The following is a 23865-nucleotide window of genomic DNA, read 5'->3' as shown; positions in this document are numbered from 1 at the left end:
TTATACACAATCAGATGAAAATACATTTGAATTTGAACTTGAAACAGGCCAACATTAGAACAGAATGAGTAACAAGTGAGAAATGTCAGGTGCTAATGTCCAAGGTATTGGCTTCAGAAATCCATGGACCTATTTATATGAAGAGCTAAAGGGGAAAAATTATCCACGAAAGTAATACCCATCAATCCCTTTAACCTTCCAAAAAAAAAAGCCTGTGCAAGGGCCATATTTCTTCAAGATATGTGGCATCAAGTTTGACATCATGAAACATAGCTATATTATCACCCAGGTGCTTCAGCCATAGCTTTAAGTAAATGAATTTTACAAGTTGATACATTTTATCCAAACAGTAACAGATTTATTGAGAAAACAATTATTGTACAAAAAGTAGTTTACCAAGTCTTAAATTGTGTTCACAAATGTACACAATGCATAAGGGTCATGAAACAAAAAAAATTAAAATATGAAAACATACATTAATTGAAGATGGATGAAAATGTCTAATGGATTCTTCCAAGCTTGTGATCAATTGGCGTCATGTCAGATGCAGATCCTCTGAAGGCAAATAGTGTGTTGTGTTTTATTTCCCTCAGCCTAACCTTCAAACTTAGGCTCATTTTACCACTGCTACCTGTCAGAGTCTAGCACATACCCCTCACCACGCCGTCCCACCCCATCCCATCGTTAATTACAGTTCCAAGCCTGACAATCTTACCATTGCTGACAAAAGCCCTCGCCATACCATCCCACCCCACCCTCAATTACAGTTCCAAGGCCATTTCTTAAGTTAGGAGATTTATACCGGAACTTGCAACCTTGGATTGAGCACAATTCCCAACAAGCATCATAATTTTACTCAAAACCTCAAATGGTATATAAAAAACTTCCTTATGGTATTGTTCCCGAAGATAGCTTTAGCGTCCAGTTCCTGCTAATGCAAAAGCAAGCGAGTGTTGTTTTTTCCAGAAGAGGTTACCTCAGTCATTTCAATTCATTGAATGATCCAAACAGGCAAGAACTTGACCCATTCAATTTTACCTCACATATATTCCTCATGTACAGAATCGTGCTTGACTTTGTCCCAATCTACTGCATTTTCTCTGAACGTAGCAAAAAGTTACATTCATTTTCTCCTCCTGAAGAATAATGCAAATTGATGAGAAAAGCTGTGTCCTTCGCCAGTAACCCTGAAATTCGTTAACTTGTCAGTGGAAGACCGCCAAGAATCCTCCACTTTTGCCTTTAGTGCCCCAAAGAACATAAAGCTGCATCTCTGAGTGCCTGTTGATAGTAGAGAAGGGTACTATCGATACGCCAATACTCCCCTGAGAGCAGGGTAAATATTTTAAGCATCATCTTTTCAATGCTGAATTTAAGACACAATTTTGTGCTCTGATCTCCCTTTGTCCACTAATGCGAAACCTTGTCAGAAGAGTGGAGAGTCACAGTATGTACAAGGATTCTGAAGCAAACGCTTTATCCAGTCAGGATCTAGAATAAGAAACATTTAAAACAGGTCAATTAAAATAACAATACAGATATGTCTATATGTATGAAATCAAAGACCTTCAATGAAAAATAAAATGTTTTGGTAAGACTCTGCTTACTGAGGAACATTAAAAAAATGGCAAAGTTCATCCTGCAAATTATACACATTGCTAAAACGATTACATATAGCTTGTAAAATGCATGCACAAAACTGATCTGGGAAGTTCAGTTGAAGAAAATGCCTTCCGTTTACAGCCAGGATCTCAAGAATGATTGAAAAATAAATATCATAACCCTGCATCAATGCTTTATTTACATATCATAAATTGCACCAGAACCTGCAGTTTGCTTTTTTTAAAAAAATGTATGGAGAGGTGTAGAACTGCATTAACGAGGTAAAAATTCATGGTGGCCTTTAAATGCTTGAATTAAGTTTACCTTGAAAAGAGAAAGCCGTGGCAAAGTGCATCCTATCTGCTAACTAAATAGGAACAGGAATTCTAGCAATCACTCTTGTGGACACAAGGATTGTGTGCACTAACCCTTCAACAGACTGGAGCATATAATCTAACTTGACAGACCAACAGCGAATCTGTGCTTCAGTTCTGCACGGAGTACTGAAATAGAATGGACGTCAGACAACACATACAACAGTATCCAGCTTTTTGTGTGCATTTTCACAGAGGTTGCCTGATCTGCTGAGTTCCTCCAGCATTTTATTGACCTCCATTCAAGACCCAAACAGTCCTGAAAAGGTGAGGCAACACTTCACCTATGAACCTGTCTACTGTATCGGGTGCTCCCAAAGTGACCTGATGTAGACTGAGGGACCACTTTGTCAAGCACCTCTGCTCCATCTGCCAAGAGCAGAATTTCCTGGTGGCCAATCATTTTAATTCCTAGCCCCAATCCCATGCTGACATGCCAGTCAATGGCCTTCCCTTTTGACACAATGAAGCCAATCTCAGGGTGGAGGAGCAACACCTCATATCTCATATGAGTAGCCGCCAACCTTATGGCATAAACATCGATTTCTCCCGCTGGTAAAAATTTCCTTCACTTTTCCCTCTTATTCTGTTCCCCACTCTGGCCACTTACATCCTCTCCTCATCTGCTTATCACCTCCCCTGGTGCCCTTCCTCATTCCTTTTCTCTTGTGGTCTACTCCTTTGTCCTAGTAATTCCTTCTTCTCCAGCCATTACCTTACTCACCCATCATCTCCTAGCTTAAAGCTTCGACTGTTTATTCATTTCTATAGATGCTGCCTGACCTGGTGAGCTCCTGCAGCATTTTGTGTTCTGCCGGATCTCTTTTGTTACTGACACCAGACAGGCAGCTGCATTATCTGCACAATGGCTGGAAGACCAAAATTCTTCATCTTAAAAGAAACTATAAACAAATTTATTGTTAGTCCTTTTGGTATTATTTGTAGCATCAGCTGGCAAATCAGCTGTCAAGTATTAACATACTGCATTAATTGTAGCATGAGAGGCACGATGCAAAGTGATCAAACTTGTCAAACCTTAGTGTGAACTGTATTGTCAGGTCGAACAATCATTATATTTGCATGTATACCTCTTTCTCGCGACAGAAAGAAGTTTTTGGAACAATGTGTCCAAAAGAACAATTGGGTTCCTTAAAGTTCAAGAAATTGGAGTGACCCAAGCATCGGTTACTCACTGAAGGATGTCTGCACAACAATTGGTTGATGTAAAGGGCTCAATATTAGCAACTTCAGCAATGTTTGTCACATAAGCCTAAAGCTAACCATTGGACCATATGCGTAACCATGGGGACTGAAATCATGGACCTTGTGCTTTAAGTTATCCCTGTACATCCATGGTTCAATCATGCACTGCATGATGAAGGCCTTATTCCCTCAGCTATCCCAGACCTTACAATTAAACAAGCTGCAAATTTTTAAACCAACAGCAAATTCTCTGAATCTAGCTTAAGAGTTTACACTGATGATCATTTGAATTAAAAGTGGTTGTATAATTTTGTAGGTTACTTAACTGTAGAGTACAATCCCATTGTCACCAGAATACATACACACACACACAATTGCCACATCATTTATTAATACATTCTGAAGATGCAATCTGTTGCAATTAAGGACTGATACTTATCAACAGAATATTTAAACCCACCTCTAATATGAAATTACAGAAAATAGATGATTACAATGGGTTGGCTTGAATTTTACAGGTAGCTCACCTGAGGGTAGCTGTTGTCGAGCAATGCTGTCTTGCAGTAGACATCTGCGATAGGTCAGGCTCTGGCAAGCATGGTATGTCAAAACACATCTGCAAGAAACAGCAAGTAGGACTATACTTTACTTTTACATACAACACTTACAATGTTCTGCCTTTGGCTACTTTACTAACTAGATGTACAATTTATACCAGTCGTTGCTGATATTTTCAAATAAAAGAAATATCTGGTGCAAAAGCCATTGCAAGATCTAAACCTAAATTATTTTCAGAGAGGAAAACGTAGAGAAACTTAAGGTGTTTGATTACAAAATCAAAGCTGCTATCAGCAACATCTTTGCACCAAGTTGTAGGAATAACAAATTATTTATCTGTATGAATTTTTATCTTAAATTCATATGCAACTTACACATAAGGTTCATGACCTGTTATTCCCCCCTTATAGAATGCACATCATGCATCAAACGCCTGGCCATGGCAATGATTACCTGTGCCAAACGTGTCCATTGGAGCAGAGAGCCTTGCGCCGATCCGTGAATGGTAGAACCTCTTTACAGAGGGAACAGTGCTCTGGAAACGTCTGTTTGGTCAGTTTCTTCAAATTGTGAGAAATCAAAACCTACGTCCAACAGGAAAACAAAGAGGGAGAGAGGTCAAACAACCAGCTTATCAAGAATGTAATCCTTTATAGTTTAACATTTAATTTTGTTTAGATTACTTCACATATCAGCAGCAATAAATTAATGTAAGCAAACAAACCCTATGTGATTTTTATGCAAAGTACTGCAAATCCTGCAGATCTGAAATCAAAAACAAATACTTGAAACACTTAGGAGATTAAGAGGTATCCATGGAGGGAGAAACAGAGTAAATAGATAATTGCCACTTTTATCAGAATTAAGATATTATGTTGCAGTCTCCTACACAACCAGGAGAGGATTCCATCATGAACTCACTTCACCCTCAGCAACCTTTCAATTCACAATTTTTTCCCCTCCTTGCTAAAGAGTTCAAGTTTAAAATAATTCTGGGAATCAATCACTTTACAGTTAAATGGAAATACAAAGGTGATTTCAAAGCATTATAAAGTCAGAAAATTACACACACTCAGTGACCACTTTATTAGGTACTCCTGTACACCTGCTCTTTAATGCAAATCTATGCAAATTATATCTAATTGGCCAATCAAGTGGCAGTAACTCAATACATAAAAGCATGCAGACATGCTTAAAAGGTTCAGTTGTGCAAACACCAAAATGAGGAAAAAATGTGATCTGAGTGACTTTGACCATGGAATGATTGTTGGTGCCAGATGGGGTGGTTTGAGTTTCTCAGAAACTGCTGATCTCCTGGGATTTTCCACACACAACAGCCTCTAGAGTTTACAGAGAATGGGGCAAAAAAGAAAATTCATCCAGTTTGCAGCAGTTTTGTGTGGGAAAAAGCTTTGTTAATGAGAGTGATCAGATGAAAATGGCCAGACTGGTTCAAGCTAACAGGAAGGCAACAGTAACTCAAATAACCATGTGTTACAACAGTGCTGAGCAGAAGAACATTGCTGACCACATAATATGTTGAATCTTGAAGTGGATGGATTACAGCAGCAGACCACGGACACACACTCAATACCATGTTATTAGTTAGAGGAGGTAACTAATAAAGTGGCCACAGCGTATATAAAATAGAACCAACACCAGCATGTCGTGGGAAGAGAATGGGCAAAAGTGAATACTTGACTCTATACCAATGGCAAAGTTTTGTAGAGGACACTATTTCTATTTTGCCACCTTAAAAATGATTAAGCAAGTAGCATGCTTTAAATGAGATGAACCTGCACAAGTTTAGAAGGCAATAACACTATGACTAGTACGGAAAAAGGAAGCCAATCACCTCAGTGCAATTCATATTCATTGGAAATAAGGGAAAAACCACATGATGTGGTTGCCAGTTTTGAGGACAAACCAATTGGCCAATCATGAACAGCAAAGAAGTCAAAAGAACAGAAGCACTTGAGCAGGCAAGTTTAAACAGAAAGTAGTGCATAGATCTACAAGCTATAAGTCGATATGCAGGAATCTTTTTTTTATTAAATTAAATGTTACCTAGAAACAAAGGTAATATGGGACCAAGTATTTGTTTGTTATTTTGAAAATGAAATGCAATGTTACCTCTTGGTGTTTTTGCTATACAATTAACCAGCTAGTGAGCATCAGAGTACATCTCAGGGTTTTCCAGTACACCTCAAGCATAACAGATGCTATGGGGTATTCAGTTTAGACCAGAAGGGATTCCTATTGCACATCAACAGGTTATGCTGTTCTATAATTAATGTATTTGCATGGAACCATCGATGCCTGAGAATGGCAAAGCCTACAAAAAGTAGCGGACACAGCTCAGTCCATCACAAGGCAAAGCCATCCCCACCACCCAGCACATCTTCAAGGAGCACCGCCACAAGAAAACAGCACCATCATCAAGGACATCCACCATCTGGGTCATGTTCTCCTCTCACTGCTGCCATCAGGGAGGCAATACAGGAGCCTTAGATCCCACAGCAACAGGTTCAGGAACAGTTACTGCCCCTCCAATTCAGACTCCTGAACTTCACACACCTCAACTCTGAAATGATTCCACATCCTATGGACTCACTATCTCACATTCTCAGTATTAATTATCTATTTATTTTGCTGTTTGTCAGTCTTTGGAGTGTAGTTTTTCATTGATTCTACTGTATTTCTCTGTTCTACTGTGAATGCCAGCAAGAAAATGAACCTCAAGAGTGGTACACGGTGACAAATACATACTTTGGTAACAAATTTACTTTGAACTTGCATTCATGATGCTCCTCACAGTGAAACAATGCCTCAAGATCTGAGAGACATATACAGCAAAACAGGTCATTTCTGCCCAGTACACCATGAAGAGGGCTTGATCTTCAAAAACCCGCTTTCTCCACTGGCTGTAATGGCACATTAAAGGTAGTGGCGAGTTTCATCATCTGCTTCAGTCTTCGCCAAGAAATGGCTCTTGTGGTATGGGATCCACATTTCCCTTGATCTTCTGTGAACATTTATCTAAGAGCAGGTGTAGGCAGAGGATCTCAGTCTTGTCAAGTGCCATGGCCAACATCTCATACACTCATTGAATAAGTCAACAATGTCCTGGAACACAGCCTCTGAACGCACATCAATGCATGTGTCAGCGTACAAACTGCAACTCAAGAATTGAGGTTTAGGGTGATTTTGACATCAGGGTATTGTTCAAGTTCAAGTCATTCAACCACACAACAGCATTCCTCCAGGACCAAGGTGCAAAATATACACAGCACATTCAAGCCAACATGCAAACATACAGTCCCTGAGTGACATGTCCCGCAAAACGATGGTAAAATTCCCCACAGAATTTAGAGGATTTTGTAGACAATACCACTGCAATTTGAAAAAATGTCAGCAGCATTTATAGTTTCTACAAAATAGTCTTAAATTCACTGGTTAGCCTAGGGAAGGTGGTTTTCCTCAAAGCAGAACCACCACCAATATCCTTCCCTAGGCTAACACCCCAGCATTTACACCCTTGCTAATCTCAGTTATGTTGGGTAGCCAACATCATTCAAATGCCTGACATCAGACTCCCAAGACAGACATAGTATACCAAGACCTGCTATGGGAAGAGGTTACAAAGCAGACAGAGAAAAATATTCAAGGCTGTGCTCAAGTTTCCCTGAAGAACAATATCCCCGTCGACTTCTAGCAGCCTTTGGACCATGGATGCTTAAAGTGGAAAAGCAGCATTGGGAATCTCAGGATCATACACCAGAATCAGGATTATTGGCATTGACAAATGTGAAGTTTATTGTTTAGTGACAGCAGTACAGCACAAAACATAAAAAAAACTATGTCACAAAGATAAATAGTGCAAAAATAATAGGCCGTGTTTATGTGCAATTCAGAAATCTGACGGCAGTGGGAAAGGAGCACTCCTTAAGTTCAAGTTTACTGTCATTCAACCATAAACACTATATAGTTGAATGAAACATTGTTCCTCTGGAGCTAGGATAACATGTATATATCATGTTATCAAGTCAAAGCTTATTGTCATTTATGTATGTCGTCAAATGAGACAATGCTTCTCTGGACCTGGGTGTAAAGCACAAATTAACTCTTCAAATGAACTACACATAGATAAACAAAGCGAACTGCATAAATTAAATAACGTAGGATACAGTACAAGTTATCCAGTGACACTTCGAATGCGATGTGGCAGGGAGTTCAGAAGCTTAATTGCCTGAAGGAAGAAGCTGTTTCCCACCCTGACTGTTCTCTTTATGCATCGGAGTCTCCTGCCTGATGGTAGAATGGCAAAAAGGATGCTGGATGGATGGGTGGGATCCTTGATAATACTAAAGGCTTTATGTATACAGCACTTCTGATAACTGTCCTTGATAGATGGTGGCGAGGCCACTATGATCCTCTTGGCCACTCTCACAGTCCTTGAAAGGGATTTCCAGTCTGATGCTCTGCTGCTCCCAAACCAGATAAGAGCAGCTGATTGTCACATTTAGCACGTATAGTTACCACACAGCACAAACTAATATTAGCACAAGTCCCTGAGTGACATGGCCTGAAGATTGATGGTACATAAGATGTTGTCCTAGAGCCATTTTTCTAGAAGAGTAAGGTTGCAGCAACTTCTCATCTTGTGCTGGGTCAGCTCCAGACAAAGGCAATTTGTTTTCCAGCGGAGTGACACTGAGAAGCAGTACAGACCTGAGAGTCCGGCTGCACAGATTAGCCTTTTAAGCTAGCACAGATTCCAGTACACTTGCTGCACTTCCCACACCGTTTCCGGTGCTGCCTTCCCTGTGAGGCTGTAACAGGCGAAACCGCGCTATGAGAGCCTAGTCCATGTCCATGCAACTCCTCTGCTTTCGGTCGCAGTACTGAACCAAAGTTACAGCATTTTTTTTATTACTAATGTCCAACAGGGTCTTGCGATCATAAGAAAAACGTGTACGACAAACATCTGCACCATTTATCTTTTTCCACACGTTTGATGGTTTTGTTGTGTGTGGTTTTTCCTTAAACGGCTCTATGGTGTTTCTTGGTTTGTGGCTGGCTGCAAGATGAATCTCAAGGTTATATACTTCGATAATAAATGGACTTTGAACTTGGCTCACTCTTTCCATCACTGAACCCTCATGTATGTGCTCTCCTGACTTTCCCTTTCTGAATTCCGTAGTCAATCCTTTGGTCTTGTGACGCTGAGTGTGAGGTTTTTGAGACACTATTCAACCAGCCCATCTACCTCTCACCTCTATGACCCCTTGTTGGCACCTGAGATTCTGCCAAAAGCAGTGGTGTAATTCACAAACTTATAGATGGTGTTTGAGCTGTGCCTAGCCACACAGACATCAGTGTAAACAGAGCAGAGCAGTTGGCTAAGCATGCAACCCTGAGGTGCCCCTGTACTGATGGTCAGCGAGGAGGAGACGTTATTACCAATCCATTTTGTCTGTGGTTGAGGATCCAGTTGCAGTGGGAGATACAGGAGCCCAGATTTGAAACTTGTTGACTAGTAGCGAGTGGGAGATTATGTTGAACGCAGAGAGCGGCAATCGATAAAGATCAACCTCGTTCCAGTTTGAGATGACACCGATTAATCTCAGTGACTTCTGGCTGGTGGCAAATGAAACAAGGAAAACAACTAGTTAGTTAGTTCATCAACCATTTTCTGGTAAACAATAGTCTGTAACTTCCCTTTGGCCTCAGAGGCAATTCGACGTGGCAGAACCAAGGCAAGATGAGGCAGCAGGCCTGTCGCCAAGAGCGAGGAAATCCAAGGTTCGATCAATTTAAGCACCAGGCAGAACCGGAAATGTTGGGTACAGGCTGCACCGAGGCAGAATGGTCCAGGCACTAGAGCATGTCACAGCAAATTAACTCAATATTTCGATGACAATATAGGCGCCGGGCCAGATTGAAAAGGTCAGGATGTGAGAGTCCAAGGTGAGGGACGAGTTAGTTCAGTATGAAACTAAGGGTCTGTGGACAGATTCTCTTTGTGGGTTTTAGCTCAGCACACTATTTGCTTGTTTTTACTACTTGAACTGTTTGTTTTTTTTCTCTCTGCACTTTGAGCATTTGATGATCTTTTTTAAATGAGTTTTTTTGGGGGTTCTTTGTTTCATTGCCTGTTAGGAGACAAATTTCAAGATTGAATAACGTTTACATACTTTGATAATAAAAGTATTTTGAACTTTGTCATATGTTTTTCTCTTGTCTAGGTGCTGCAAAGCCGAGTAGAGAGCCAGTGAGATTGTAGACTTATTAGGCAGTAGGCAATTTGACACAGGGGGCTCAATAAACAGCACATCACTGATCCCATCGGTCACCGCCTGTCCCATCTTTGGAAGAGTCTACAGCTCCAACATTGGCCTCATTAGCCACCTCAAATCCACAAACTAAAGCAGCAGCAATCACAAAGGACAGCCCAAAAGAAACAACCAGTGTCGGTGGGCAAAAAAAAGAGCAAAATTCAAACCTGCATAATGGATTACAAAGAAGAGGGGCGAGAGAATAGTTAAACATCCATACTCACTTCACATACCGAAGGCAAAATATATATCAATACACAGAGTACTTCTACACTAGTGACAAGGAAATCTATAAATTTATACTTCAGCAAATGTAATAAAGCTTTAGTTACTTACAATCACAGTCTTGAATAAATGGCATTTTCTGCTTGACTAAAACTATCTATTTAATGGTATTGATGAAATCAAATATACATTATAGACTCGGATCTATATAATTAATGATGTCTAACCTATTATACAGAGAGTGAAGCTACTTTACTGAGATAATAAAACCTATTGCTATTAAGTAAACTTTATAATTGTGTGAAATGTCATAAGATTCACATGTAGGGCAAAATACCAGCAATGGAGAACTTGTTGGTCCCTCAAAGGGCCTGTATTAGTTTCTTAAATTAGTTAAGAGGTAGTGGACAGCAAAGGGCGAAACAAAGGGAATTTCTGCAGTAGTGTGAAATAAAATAGCAGAATGCAGAATGGCAGGTAAAGTCAAAACACAATGGTGATCAAATTCAAGTGTTCTGGTCAGATTGACTATTTCTTGAATACTGTGTGGTATCCTGGCTCTTTAGTGACATCACAGAGTAGAACTTTAAGGCTGCCTCAGCACAAGAGATTGAGTAAAGATGGAATGGATTTGATGACTTCAGCCCATGTAAGAGAGGCACTTTTTTTAGGCTCAGTTAGAAATTAAAAAAAAAAGAATTATTTAATTTTCTGGTGCAAGGAAAGAGCCCTATTTTCAAAAACTGGCAGACTGCTGTGCATATATGACATATGTTGGAAGCCAAAGAAATGAGAGCACATGCTTTGACTTTGAATGTCCATTCTTTGCTGGAGTGCTCAGAACAGAGTGACTTCTCCATTCACATTCAACTCTCTACCAACATAACATCTTTGGCAACTATTCAACATCTCTGGAAGGATCAAAAGCACATTCTGCAACTGGCACCTGTAATTCCTGACAAATAAGGCATTAGTCAGAATGCATTTGGAGTACTGCGAGTAGTCTAGGGCCCCTTATCCAAGGAAGGATGTGCTGGCATTCAAGAGGGTTCAGTGGTCACAAGAATGATCCCAGGAATGAAAGGGTTAAGGTATGAGGAGCATTTTACCCTACTAGAGTTTAGAAGAATGGTGGGGGGAGGGGGGAGAGAAAGAGAGAATCTCACTAAAACCTATTGGATATTGTAAGGCCCAGCCAGAGTGAAAATGGAGACGATGTCTCCAATAGTGGGGGAGTCTAGGGCCAGAGGGCACAGCCTCAGGATAGAAGGATGACCCTTTAGAAAGGATATGAAGAGGAATTTCTTTAGCCAGAGTGTGGTGAATCTGTGGCATTCATTGATATATTTAATGTGGAGGTTGATAAAAGCATCAAAGGTCATGGGGACAAGACAAGAGAGAATAAATCAGCCATGATAACATAAAAGCAGGCTCGATGGGCTGAATGGCCTAATTCTGATCCTATGTCTTATTGTGTCATTAAATTATTTCATGGATTTGAAAAAGCCTTAATTTCTATCATTTTAATTAAATCGACAGTGTTCAAAGTTTAAGGGTGAAAATGAGAATTCAAATCATTCTGAGGATCACTTGTGCAAACTTCTTGACAGACCCTCCCCAGTGTGATTCTGATTGCACTCTGACATTGGACTCTATGGATTTCAGCAAAGGAGCGCCACCTACCTGCAGTTTTCCAGCAGATGGACTGGGAAATCAGGGTGCTGAATGTGCAACAGGTTAACCTGGCATAGGTTCAACGGCTCCATTCATTTTAATGGAGAAGAATGGCTGCGAGGAAGATAGGCAAGTTTCAGGTAACTTATTTCTTCTGAACTAACATATGTATATAATAATTAATTTAAATGTAATCATTTACTTCTGCGATTTCTACGCAAGTGTGGCTGGGGGACCGGTGAGCCTGGGCAACTTGCCACTCCAAGGGCAGATGTGGCTCATGCGCTCCACCCTATTGAATAAAGCGCTTTCTTCACACAATTTAAACACCAAATACCCAGTGCCTCTAGCCTCTCACATCTTCTTTCATCTGAGCTCATTCTCAACCACCATCTACCTTTAACTCTCTGCTGAAGTTTTAGTTACTTCCAAGGAGCTGAACTCATTCGCATTAAGGATAAAGGGCTTCAGATTACAAACTTGCTAATATTGCTAGATTTTCAGAGGCATCCCTAACATACATTTGAAAGTGATAAACAAAAGATTCTGCCAATGCTGGAAATCCAGAGTTATACACATTAAATGCTGGGGAAACTCAACAGCTCAGGCAGCATCTACGGAGAAGTATAGTCAAAAATCAAGGGTCTCAGCATGAAAATTTGATTATTTAGTCTTCTCCACAGGTGCTGCCTGACCTGCCGGGTATATGGAAGTGATAAAAGTTGTTCACGGATCAAGACTTCAAGAGAGAAGTGTCAGGCAAAATTTAAAATTATTGCAATTCACCATTAACATTTTCACCAGAAAAATAAATCCTGGAGGATTTAATTGCTACAAAAGATTCACAAGACTAAATGAACAAAAGTCTTTAAAGTCAATCACATATAATTGATCCAAGTGCTGCATGTGTGGGATCCTTGAAAGTAATTGAAGGAATTTTTAATAGACTAATTTGATGGTCATTACAATGAGATACAACTAGGAAAACAGCAGTATGAACAAAACAGGCACTTGTGATGTCAGCAATGCTGATGAAGTTACATGTAATCTTCTAATGCCAATTTGAAGGAGAAAGACTATATAATGCCACTCAATATCCTTTACAGAATCTAAAGTTGCTTTTTAACGATAAGGATTTTGAACTGGGGTTTCTGCTACAATATAAGAAATGTGCCAGAAGGGTGCATCTCCTTTAGGAAGCTCCTCGGAACCGAGCATGGCTTAGCAATGTGTGCACAGTACATTCATGACCCAATTCTCCCTGGAACTGTCCATTTCTCCAATATGTCTTTGATGGGCTGTGCAGACTAGGTGTTGGAAGGCAGGATTAGGCTAGCAACTCTGACTGGTATGGGCACCATAGGTTGAATGGCTTCCTCCTGCACTGTAAATTTCCTGATTCAACAACCTTAATGGGATCTTTCAATTCTACCTAAGAAAACCCACATGTTTATCATCCCTAAAAGTTAGCATTTCAGACAATGCAGCAATCTCACAAATAGTATATAAATTACAGCACAATACTGAGCCTTCAGTTGTTGTTCTGACCTTTTAACCTATTCCAAGATCAATCTAACAAATACACTGAAGTTGGTCTGAATTATCCTGTTCGGGTAACTGGAGATGAGCCTTGAACCCATGCACAAGATGGCAGTGAGCCCTCCTTTACAGGCATTATATTATTATTAGTAGTATTTATTTTTTCCTCAACTCAAGCTGGTAAAACCTGAGGTACGGGCATAGCCAAGCAAACTCATTTGACAATTGCTAGGAACTTTCGGATGTTTAGTGTTGGAGCTCTCTGAAGATATACACAGATATTACTGTGTAGCCCTAATTGCTTAATGCTATTATGTAGTGCCTTTGAGATGATACAAGTTGTAGATATTATTATCAGGACAATGTATACCCTGTTCATGTTCTGTGGTTTTTCAATTCCTTTTAATTCTGAATATTTCTGGTATTTTTCACTTATTGATTTCTGTAAGTTTGTGTGTTTGAAATGGCTATATCTATTAAATAAATTGTTCCTGCTTGTTTATCCTGTATTATCTTAATATTCATAATTATTATAATGAGGAAGGCAAATGCAATGTTAACATTTATTTCAAGAGGTCTTGAATACGTGAGCAGGGATGTGATGCTGAGGCTTAAAAGGCACTGGTGAGGCCGCACCCTGAGTATTGTGAACAGTTTTGGGCTCCTCATCTAAGAAAAGATGTGCTGGCATTAGTGAGAGTCCAGAGGCAGTTCACAAGGATGATTTGGGAATGAAAGGGTTATCATACGAGGAATGTTTGATGTCTCTGGACCTGTACTCACTGGAATTTAGAAGGATGGGGGGGGGGAAATCACAGTGAAACCTTTCGAATATTAAAAGGCCTAGGCGGAGTAGATGTGGAAAGGATGTTTCCCATGGTGGGGAAATCTAGGACAAGAGGGCATATCCTCAGGATGATGGGTGTCTATTTAAAACAGAGATGCTGAGAAATTTCTTTAGACAGAGGGTGGTGAATTTGTGGAATTTTTTTTAGCACAGCTGTGGGTGTACCAAGGCAGAGATTGTTAGGTTCTTGATTGGACAAGGCATCAAAGGATATGAGGCAGAAGCCTGGGGAATAGGGCTGAGGAGAGGGGAAATGAGGATCAGTTATGATTGAATGGCAGAGCAGACTCAATAGGCCAAATTGCCTAATTCTGCTCTGATGTCTTATGATCTTATAATGGAGTTCAATCTCAAAATTGGCAATCTCTGGCTAATTTCATGCTGTAACTAATCCCACTCTCAGAGCAGCCCCAATCTACATTGGCATGCAGGCATATTTGAACAGCAGCCAATGGGGACATTCGCTTCTGGTCAAAATTACTTGTTACATTGCAGTTTCTTAAACTTTAAAATATCATGGTGTACAATTCCATAAACACAAAACATAATGGCAGAGATTTAAAACCTAAGAGTTGCACTTTAATACTTAACAAGTACAAATAACACGGCAGGTATATGCAGATGTCCTTTGAATAGCATCCAGCAGCCTTTGTGACAACCCGTTAGGAATAAAAGTTAGCTTTTATTTTTCCCACTAGTGAGGTAACTTGAGAACCACAGGCCACAGAGTACCAATGAACTGAGTGGCCATCATATCTTTAACTTCATGTAACATTTAACGTACACAGAAATTGGGGTGAGGGGAGAATTAAGGGGAAAAAAATCAAAGTTATTCAAGTGAGCCCTACCTTAGCTGTCCTATCATCATAGCTAGGATCAGAGGTCAAAAAGTCACAAATACCCCTAGTTGGGATACTGGTATTCTCAGTAATCCAGGTGTGGAGGTATACTTCACCTAGGACTCTTTTCATGTGTTCACGAGTTAAGTGAAGCTCCACCTCTTCAATCCTACTCTGAATCTCATTCAGTTTTCTCGAAATCTTCTCGTGAATCTCTTCTTCAGATTTGCCTACTTTTGGGTCCACTGGCAAATTTTCTACTCGACTTCCAGCTACGTTAGCTTCTCTTGTACTTGCCTCTGCCCCGTCAGGCTGCTGACCACTCTCGTTTAACGATGCAGAATTATCACAGTGCCGAATCTTTGACTCATGGTGATTTGGTCTCCAAAGTGTTTCAGCTGGAGTTTTCTGTAAAGTCTGAAACAAGATCTTTAAGAGGAAAAGTCTTAGCCGCCAGAGGTAGCTAGATGGATTTGTCTGGAGTTTATGGTCTAAAGCTTCATCGAGCTCTGGAGGAATGCGCTTCTCCATCAATATTCGCCAGCGTAGAAGGTCAAGCAAGTCCACTTGTTTGAATAAATTGTGGATAGAAGACTCCAAAATCCTGGATGCTGCTTCCTCTGGAGTTTTTAACGTAATAAACTGCACCTGGTATGTTCGGCTGGCTGGATGGAGGCCATTATTTATACCTTCTGCTGTCACGAGTGCTAAGTAAGCATCATTAGGACTCAGGCAGATGCCATGCAACCTCACTGATCCAAGTGACTCAGGCAATTTGATTAAAACATGATCAAACTTCACTGCTACATCTGTGAAGACAGGTGTCAACTTTCGGATGGTTCCATCGACAGAGCAGGTGTAGAAACTCCCAGTTTGTTTGTTGGCGGTCAGTGATACAATGGGAAGCGTATGGAGGCCAGTTACGTGAGAATTGTGAACGTTCAGTCCTGCTTTGGATATCAACAGCAGACACCAGAAGACATACGTTCCTCTAGCTGCTACAACCAAACTGCAGCTGCACTTCTGATATGGGTGGGAGAGAGATATACATTTAATATTGTGCACAGGTAGCTGATCCATCTCTTGCCAAAGAACCACTGGCTGCCTGAGAGTGAAGTAGCCTTTCACTGCTTTCAAGTTGACTGGCAGAATCTTAACTGGTCCTTTGGAGCTGCCAACAATCAAGCCACTCATTTTTCGACTCCCGTGCTCATATTCCCACCACGACAGAACACTTGGGTCACTAATGCCCGATTCAATAGTACTGCATCCAATGATAGAATCTTTGCCGTGAAACGGGATCAAAAACTGCCAGATAACAACATCCCCATTTTCAAGTAGAACAGCCAACAAAACAGTCCCCACATCTTCACACTCATTGTTGGCTTTTACACGCTGGGTATTGCAAATACTGGACCACTCCATTCTGACAGGAGTTTGCATGTAATGTCTCCTTTGGAATTCCGAGAAATTCTTCAATTGCCCATCCAAGTCTCCATACTTGTTCTCGTACAGCATCTCACCGTACACTTCAGTAATATCTAAAGCTGGTGTCCACTGCAGCCTATTCACGTTTACCTGAATTGATAGTCTATTATCCAGTGTCAAAGATGCCAATAAACACCTTCCATTAGGGTCACAACCCAAGGGAGACCAACTGGTAAATTTAAAACCTCGTAATGGTGACAAAGCACCTCCCTCTGGGTTAAAGATCCTGTCCATCATTAGTGAGTGGCTTAGTGTTGGATCTCTTTTATTCAAGAACTTCTCCTTGCATTCACTTACTTCTGCTTGAGAGCCAACCTGAAAACACCGGAAATATAAAAATTAGCATTTGTGGTTGAAAATAAAGTTACATTTTTCACTCAATTTTAAGTAATGGGTGTTTAACTGCTGCCAATTATTGGTTAAAGATAATTCTTTTGAACAAGAGATTTATTTCAGATGTTAAGTGGAAAAGTCCCAAAAGGAACACAAGTGCTAAATTAGGGGTTTCCCTCTACATCACTAACATAGAACATAGAATAGTACAGTACAGGCCCTTCAGCCCACAATGTTGTGCCGACCCTTAAGCCCTGCCTCCCATATAACCCCCCCACCTTAAATTCCTCCATATACCTGTCTAGAAGTCTATTAAATAGCTAGAAACATCTTAGGCATCTAGAAAACCAAGTTAAAGAAAAAAAAACTAAAGGTATTGGAAATCCTGAAACAGAAAAAAACTGAAAATGCTTGAAAATCTCAGCAGATTAGTCATGGAACAAGGAGTATTCTTCTTTCCCCAGACGGCCCAACTTGCTACGATTTCTTCCAACTCGCTATTTTTGAATGTAGAGAAAATGTCTGGGAAATTTTCAGACAGGAAGTGTGTATATCACTAGTAAAGTGGTGAAAATCATTCTGTAGCACACTACAAAGGAAGTACCAAGTAATTGTGAAGAGAAGATCTAAAGAAAATGGATGTAAGGATGTACTGTGGATTCTAGTTAATTGGGCCATCAGATAATCAAAAAATTAGCTGGGTTTCCTTTTGTTTACGTGGGACATGATGCCACTTAATTGGGACAGGAGACTGGTGCTGAACAGTTTTGACCCAGCATCAGACATGTACACTTGAGTGGCCGTTACACACTACACTGTGCTTAGAGTGAACAGTATTTAAATAGTCTCAGTTGTGTGGGGAAAACGCAGAGATTTTTGTTACTTATAGTTGGCAAGAAATAAGCAGCAAGACAATTGTTCAAGCACTCCAAGTGAGAAGCGACTGGGAATTAAAATTCCCTACTTCAACAAGTTCGGAACCATGAAGAATTTGAAGGTATCGACAACCATCTTGGATGCTACGATGAAAATAAAGACTTGGAGGATGCAATCATCAAAAGCATTGTATGAACACAGTCCATCATCTGCATTAGGAGTCTGCATTGATTTTAATTTACTGTCAATCAAAAGAAAATGGCAGAGTACACTGAATGAACTTTTTCATCAACGATTATATAGGACTATAGTAGCATTGATAGTTTTGTAATTTGTTCTGTATTTCATTTAAATACATAATTTGTTACTTAGTAGTTTGTGTTTTCTCTATATTAAATATTTTCATGAAACGGGCTAATTAGGGAAACCACTTAATTGGGCCAAAATATACTAGTCCAGATGTGTCCCAAATAACCAGAATCCACTGTAATGCAATCTAGTTTCGATTGATGACAGCAAAGTCCCTAATTTACAGTTCAAGGGTTTCCCCATGAAATTAGTTTTGACAACTTTAATCCCATTGCCTGTATATATAGACTTTCAACACAAATCTATCAATTAAAACCAAATTAGATGCAATTGCCCTATCAAGGCACTTAGAGGTATAAAAACTGTGTAAAATGGCAAGTAACATATTTAGCAATGCTTTGATTCAGGCGTTGTAATGGGGTTCTTACATTTAATTCACATTATACTCAGATTCCAAACTCAAACGGTGTATCTCAATAAATAAGATTTGAAAATAAACACTGACATTTCAGTGCAATAAAGAGAGAACTTTATGTTGGCTGAAATGCTTGCTTAAGAATCTGACAGTAAGCCAAACCTGCATCTGACTTCTCAGGTGAGTGTATGCGATCCCCAGACAAGAACCTAAAGAACATCAGGGGAGCTCTCCAAGGTGCCTGCCCTTGGAGAGGAACCAAATTTCCTGCTCAACCACTCTGTGATGTAGGGGGATGCTGTTATGTGCACACATGCCACTGCACTTCCTACCTCAAAACAATTCAGGATGCAAATTTCTCTCCAAAGTAGTACTTTATTTTAAAGCCTAAAGCATCACAACAAACTGGAGGAGCTCAGAGGGTTGGGCATATTTTTAAAGAGGAAAGGAACTGTTGACATTTTGGGTCGAACCCCACACACCCAAGAGATTCTGCAGAGCTTGAGCAACGCACAAAATGCTGCAGGAATTCAGCAGGTCAAACAGCACCTATGGAGGGGAATGAACAGTCAGCATTTCAGGCCCAGACCTTTCATCGAGGCTGGAAAGGGTCAGAAGTCAAAATAAGGTGGAAGGAGGGAAAGGAGTACGCTGGCAGATATTAGGTACACTGGAGGGGAAAGGCAGGTGGGTGGGGGATGACATAAGAAGCTAGGAGATGGTTGTTAACGGCAAAGGACCAAAGAAGGAGGAATCTGATTGAAAAGTGGACCATGGGAGAAAGGGGAGGAGGGTAAGGAGAAGAGAAGAGGGTGGCCAGAATAAGAAATGTTAAAAGAGAGAAGGGCAGAGGGGAGTGAGATTTCCAGAACTTAAATAAATCGCTGCTCTTGCCATCAGGTTGGAGGCTATCCAGATGGAATCTGTTTCTCCTCACACCTGCACTTGTCCCCATCATGGTAGAAAAGGAGGCCATGGATTGGCATGATGGAACGAGAACGGAAAGCCGAATTTAAATGGATGGCCACCGGGAGACCTTGTCTTTTGTTGCGGACAGAGTGAAGGTGATATGTCAAGATGGGAATGGGAAATCGAATTGAAGTCCAATTCCTATTCCCTCCCACGCTCCCCAGCACCACCACGCTGCTCGACAGCGAGATCCCCCAGCAGATTGCGTGTTACTCGAGAGAATGCGGTCTCTTGTGCCTCATCATAAATGTTTTTTTCAGGGTGAACTAGGTACTCATAGGTCTGCAGGGATGCAGAGAGGGGCGAGGCGATACCTTCAGGAAGCAGCTGTGACTGGGGGCAGGCACCGAGGTGCGGTGGATCACCATGTCCAGCCCGTTGTTGTGAATGTCGCATATCTGCTCCAACACGTAGATGTTTTTACCGGTGGTGATGGAGAGCCGATTGTCCTCGGACCAGCCCAGAGGCTCGGGGCCGCTCACCGGGTACTGCAGCTTGACGCTGGGCTCCCGCTTACTCGTCAGCACGGTCGGGCTGCCGGTGCCGTTCTTCTTCTTCGCCGAGAGCACAGACGCCGCCGCCATGTTGAGCAGCCCCAGCTCCGCCGACGGCAGTGACGCCAGCGCCTCGTGCCCGCCGCTCCGAGAAGACCCCGAGCCGGGCGTCCACGCAGATCGCCTGGGAAACGTGACGAAACGTGCGTGTGGAAACAGGCAGGAGGTCCCACAGGACTCAGTTCCCTTTCTGTTTAAGTACTTGTTTTGTTGCTGAATTAAGATCTTTGTGTCTGAAGAGTTCAGGTGGCTTATTGCGGCTCTCCCGACCAATTCCCCCTAAGGGGGGCTCAGTCCGGCGAGGTTCCTGGAGTTTGTCCCAAGTCGGCGCAGCTCCTGCAGACATGGCCGATGAAGGGTTAATGATAAATATTACCACTAACACCTCCATCAAAAGGAATCAGAGGGACCATCAGCGCAAGACTTTCAAAAGTACAGAAAATAGGGTAAGATAGCTCTGTGAATTGCTACTTTCATTTACTAAATTGTTTTAGTCACTATCAATAATGTATATTGCCAAAAGCGTGTAACCGTTACCACCTGGCTGTAACTGGATAGGATAAAGGTCACATTCCCTTTAAAAAATGAACTATACCGTGTGGTATGCGCTTGAAACGTTGTACCGGGTATTGCTGTTTTAGCTAGAATTGTTTTCTTAAGTAAGGAATGTTATGTTCGTAGCCCTTCCTTGGTTCCTTATGTTCTCAGGAACACCTAGAAACCAATGTTGACGCAGGAGACTGCAGATATTGAGATCTAGAGCAACCAAAAATCCGCTGGAAGAACTCAGTGGGTCGAGCAGCATCTGTTAGGGTAAAGGAATCGTTGATGTAGGGCTTGACCTGAGCTGACTATGACTCCTTCCCTACCACAGATGCTGCTTGACACCAAACGTCAGCTGTTATTCCGTTCCATAGATGCTGCCTGATCTGAGTTCCTTCAGCATTGTGTGTGTGTGTGTCGCCTTGGATTTCCAGCATTTGCGGATTTTCTCGAGTTTGTGCTGCTCGAATTGCTGACTTCCTCCAGCCGATAATTTGTGACAGTATATTGACACTGAGTGTGGAATATTGACACTTGAATGTGTTGCAAGACAGTGATTTGGTGTGAAGGATTTAGAGAATAAGGTGTCTCAAGAGCAGTGATAATGGTAGCTCATGGAGGTGTCCTCTAGGTCATGGAGTTTGAAAGGTAAGAGAAACTCCATAGTGAAATGTGGAACAACTGAAGATGTTTCTGAGCACAAAGAATATTCTGGTTGTCTCTCAGGAGAGAAATCTGAACAGAAAACTGTGGTGATACCCAAGAAGGTGAAGGAATTGTATGTCTGATGGTAGACCAAAGGTGTAATGCATTGGTGAGTGTACAAACTACAGACAAAATCTTATGTGAGAACATTGTGAAGACCTGCGCTCTCTTTAAACATAGCAGGACCCAATTCCCATGCTCCCATGAAACTTAACAGGGAAAGTTATTTAACTGTTGTTTTTGTGCAACACCTTAGAAACAAAGTGACTGACAGACAGACTTTATTGATCCCGAGGGAAACTGGGTTTTGTTACAGCTGCACCAACCAAGAATAGTGAAGAAATATAGCAATACAAAACCATAAATAATTAAATAATAATAACTTAATCATGCTCAGTGGAAATAACTCCAGGACCAGCCTATTGGCTCAGGGAGTCTGACACTCTGAGGGAGGGGTTGTAAAGTTTGATGGCCACAGGCAGGAATGACTTCCTATGACGCTCAGTGTTGCATCTCGGTGGAATGAGTCTCTGGCTGAATGTACTCCTGTGCCTAACCAGTACATTATGGAGTGGATGGGAGTCATTGTCCAAGATGGCATGCAACTTGGACAGCATCCTCTTTTCAGACTCCACCGTCAGAGAGTCCAGTTCCACCCCAACAACATCACTGGCCTTACGAATGAGTTTGTTGATTCTGTTCGTTCAAGTTCAAGTTTGTTTATTGTCATTCAACCATACACATGTATACAGCCAAATGAAACAACATTCCTCTGTACCAAGGTGCAAAACACAGTACATGTAACTCACACACGGCATATAAAATAAAATTACCACAAATACCTTAACAAATAAAGTATATTCCAGAAGATTGACATTTATGATGCAAATTTTAAAAAGTAAACAGTGTAATGCTACCAGCACTTAGTACATGATTAGACCTGTGTGGTGGCAGGGAGTTCAGTCGTCTCACTGCTTACGTGAAGAAGTTGTTTCCCATCCTAACAGTGCTTGTCCTGGTGCTGCGGTAGCTCCTGTCCAGTGAAAGAAATCATGGGATTGATGGAGGGATCATCAACGATGCTGTGTACACTGCGCTCCTGATAATTATCTCAGATGGATAGAAGAGAGGCTCCTTGCTAGAGGAACTCAACAGGTCAGGAGAGCATCTGAGGAGGGTGATGGAAGGTCGTTGGTTCAGGTTGGGACCCCTCATCTGGACTGAAAGTATTGAGGGGATATGGTTAGTATTAAGAGGTGAGGGAGAGGAATGGGGCAAGGGCTGCCACACAATGGAGTGATATAGGTGAGAAGGGACGACGGACAGATGGTGTCGTGGGGGAGGGAGGGATGGAAGCAGCCACTGAGCCTGGGAGGGGATAGGTGGAGGCAACGAAGGGCTGCAGCTGAATAAACTTAATGGGAAGGTGCAGCATAGAACCAAATAAGGGAGGTGAGTTATAGGAAGGTGGACCAACATTAGTTAACTCCACTCTACTCTTTCAATCCCAATGGAGGATCTCTCCTGAAATGTCAACTATCTGTTTCCTTCTGCAGATACTGTCCAACCTGCTGAGTTCTAGCATTTTTGTTTTGGGTTGCAGCATTTGCAGTTGCCTACGTTTAAGACCATAAAACATAGGAGCAGAATTGGGCCATTTGTCCTATTAAATATGTTACGCCATTCTATCACGGCTGATTTATTTTCTCTCTCAACCTCATTCTCTTGCCTTCTCCCCTTAGCCTTTGTCATCCTTGCTAATCAAGAACATATCAACCTCAATTTTAGTTGTCCTCAATGACTGTGTATGAGGAATGACCTTTCTCATCTCTGTTCTAAAGGGACGTCCTTCTATTCTGTGGTTGTTTCCTCTGGTCCTCCCACTATCGGAAACATTCTCTCATATCCACTGTATCTAGGACTTTCAATATTTGACAGGTTTCAATAAGATCCCCTAATTCTTCTAAACTCAAGTAAATATAGGCCTAGAGCCATCAAAGGCTCCTCGTACGGAATGTTAACCCTATCATTCCCAGGATTATTCTCGTGTACCTCCTCAAACCCTCTCCAATGCTGGCAAGTTTTTTTAGATAAGATGACCAAAGTTTCTGAATTAAAAATCTGTTGGGTTTATCACTCAGGTTTGCATTCATCTGGGGCACAAGCCAATTCATACTTAACTCCTTAAACAAGTGAAAGGGGAAAATTAAAAACCTGTAGCTGCTGGGAACCTGAAACAAAAATGAAAATATTGGTAGCACTCAGCAGGTCAGGCAGTGTCTATGGGAACAGGAACAGTTGATATTTCATACCTGACAAAGAGAGAGAACAAGTTGGTTTCATATAATGTGAAACCCTTATGGAGAAAGTGGAATGAGCTGTCATTAGCCAAAATAGCTGGAAATGAGATTCTGAAGTTATGGTCAGACATGTCAAGGTGGAACCACTGGGTCATTTTGGAAATGCTGGGATTG

General features: G+C 41.3%; 2 protein-coding genes across 10 annotated transcripts in view; one reads left to right on the top strand and one right to left on the bottom strand.

Moving 5' to 3' along the window:
• Positions 1 to 332: 332 nt before the first annotated feature.
• gtf3c4 (general transcription factor IIIC, polypeptide 4) lies at positions 333 to 20275 on the bottom strand. Of its 7 annotated transcripts, none has more exons than XM_059993791.1 (5): positions 19904 to 20217; positions 15209 to 17002; positions 4191 to 4321; positions 3707 to 3795; positions 333 to 1491 (listed from the first exon to the last, which is right to left on the bottom strand). In XM_059993791.1, the coding sequence occupies exons 1-5, from the start codon at positions 20171 to 20173 to the stop codon at positions 1427 to 1429; spliced, it is 2349 nt and encodes a 782-aa protein (XP_059849774.1). In that variant the 5' UTR covers positions 20174 to 20217; the 3' UTR covers positions 333 to 1426. The 7 variants fall into 7 exon arrangements, 2 of the variants coding, with proteins under 2 accessions (XP_059849774.1, XP_059849776.1); XM_059993793.1 differs by having other exon boundaries at positions 20014 to 20151; XR_009516460.1 differs by lacking the exons at positions 333 to 1491; positions 3707 to 3795 and adding exons at positions 9201 to 9377; positions 11984 to 12088 and having other exon boundaries at positions 4201 to 4321; positions 19904 to 20275.
• Positions 20271 to 23865, top strand: part of ddx31 (DEAD (Asp-Glu-Ala-Asp) box polypeptide 31) — a 132661-nt gene continuing 129066 nt past the window's right edge. For all 3 annotated transcript variants that reach the window (XM_059993795.1, XM_059993794.1, XM_059993796.1), the window contains exon 1: positions 20271 to 20589. In XM_059993795.1, the coding sequence (XP_059849778.1) occupies positions 20488 to 20589 (102 nt within the window). In that variant the 5' untranslated portion in view covers positions 20271 to 20487. The remainder of the gene's footprint in view (positions 20590 to 23865) is intronic.

Source organism: Hypanus sabinus, chromosome 18, assembly GCF_030144855.1.
Source record: "Hypanus sabinus isolate sHypSab1 chromosome 18, sHypSab1.hap1, whole genome shotgun sequence".
NCBI classification, from domain to species: domain Eukaryota; kingdom Metazoa; phylum Chordata; class Chondrichthyes; order Myliobatiformes; family Dasyatidae; genus Hypanus; species Hypanus sabinus.
This window is presented reverse-complemented; position numbering and strand designations above follow the sequence as displayed.

Coding starts and splice junctions, on each gene's coding strand:
- gtf3c4 (XM_059993791.1), bottom strand. CDS start 20,173: ATGGCGGCGGCGTCTGTGCTCTCGGCGAAGAAGAAGAACGGCACCGGC. Junction 17,003..19,903: donor GTCACAGCTGCTTCCTGAAG/GTATCGCCTCGC, acceptor CGGTGTTTTCAG/GTTGGCTCTCAAGCAGAAGT. Junction 4,322..15,208: donor ATGATGATAGGACAGCTAAG/GTAGGGCTCACT, acceptor TGTTGGACGTAG/GTTTTGATTTCTCACAATTT.